Source organism: Myotis davidii, unplaced genomic scaffold, assembly GCF_000327345.1.
Source record: "Myotis davidii unplaced genomic scaffold, ASM32734v1 scaffold143, whole genome shotgun sequence".
NCBI lineage: Eukaryota > Metazoa > Chordata > Mammalia > Chiroptera > Vespertilionidae > Myotis > Myotis davidii.
In genome coordinates, this window is record NW_006294876.1 from 3,306,111 (window position 1) to 3,307,342 (window position 1,232).

General features: G+C 53.8%; 1 protein-coding gene across 1 annotated transcript in view; it reads right to left on the minus strand.

The window, feature by feature from the left end:
• TRIO (trio Rho guanine nucleotide exchange factor) overlaps positions 1–1,232 on the minus strand; it is a 205,763-nt gene that overhangs the window by 20,248 nt on the left and 184,283 nt on the right. Inside the window, 2 exon segments of the mRNA XM_015567633.1 lie at positions 123–200; positions 395–445. Of these exon segments, the coding sequence (XP_015423119.1) occupies positions 123–200; positions 395–445 (129 nt within the window).

Sequence of the window (1,232 nt, forward strand, 5' to 3'; positions counted from 1 at the left end):
AGTACAGTGAGAGAAGACAGAAAACCAAGCAGACAGGACCAGCTCCCACACATGCGGTAAACAAGCCGGCCCGGGAGGGGATGGAAGCCAGAGGGGCAGGTTAAGGAAGGACAGCGCATTACGTCGAATCCCTGCAGCCGCCCGACGTTCATCATGTCGTTGCACCGCTTCGGCACGATGCACATGACCTCCACGGCTCTCTGGGGGCGGGGACACAGCAGAGTCAACTTCCAGGGAAAAGCTGCAGTGCCAACCCCCGCCCACACCTCCGAGTCCAGGTCCACCCCCCTCCAGCCCTCCGGTGGGTGGGCAGGGGGCCCAGGTGGTGGTGAGACCCACCCCGCCAGGGACGGGCTGCTTGGGAGGCACGTGGGGACAGCCCGGGGGCAAGTACCTCCAGTTCCGACGTGTCCAGGCTGGCTTTCTTGGAGTACTTGAGGAAGTCCTGCAAGGGGAGTGGAGAGGATGAGCAGGTGCTGTGGCGGCGGCAGCTAGCCTTTGGATCGTCCTGACATGCCAGGCTCTGGCATAAGCACTTCAGTCTGTTCCTCGTGTTTCCCTCCCAGTGACACCAGGAAAGTTCCCCTTAAGTGGACTTCAAGCTGCAGCCAAGCCAGACCAGCCCTGTCCGAGCAGGTAAGGGCTCCTGCTTCAGTGCAAGCCCAGCTCTGGCCCTTTATACCCCGTTTCTAACTTTTACAGAAGAAAGAAATCTCAGCACATTGAACTGTCACGTGTATCGTGGAAATGGTGACGATGCCAAGGAATTTAAATCCATCAAGGGCTGTTGCTGAGCCAACAGAGAGGAACAGGCAGGGATTAGGCATTTAATTTTATCCAAGGCTCAGAGAAGATGAGAAAATATGTAAGGTCAACAAAGCGGAAAAAAATCATTAGTATTCAAAGGTCTGTGGTGGGGAAAAAAGTTTACTTCAATCGACATTTTTATTCAGAATTTGATATAAACGAAAAATTGAGAAAACAGTGTACGGTGTCTTATTCCATTTTTAAAAGCCTATTCTGAAATATTTAAAATCAGAAATAACAAGACTGCGTCATGTTTTGTTTACAGAAAAGAACTCCCTCACCTCCTGACCCTCCTCCTCCCTCACCTCCCGACCCTCCTCCTCCCTCACCTCCCGACCCTCCTCCTCCCTCACCTCCCGACCCTCCTCCTCCCTCACCTCCCGGACCCCCCTTCACCCTCACTGCGTCTTGCTTCACCAAACTCA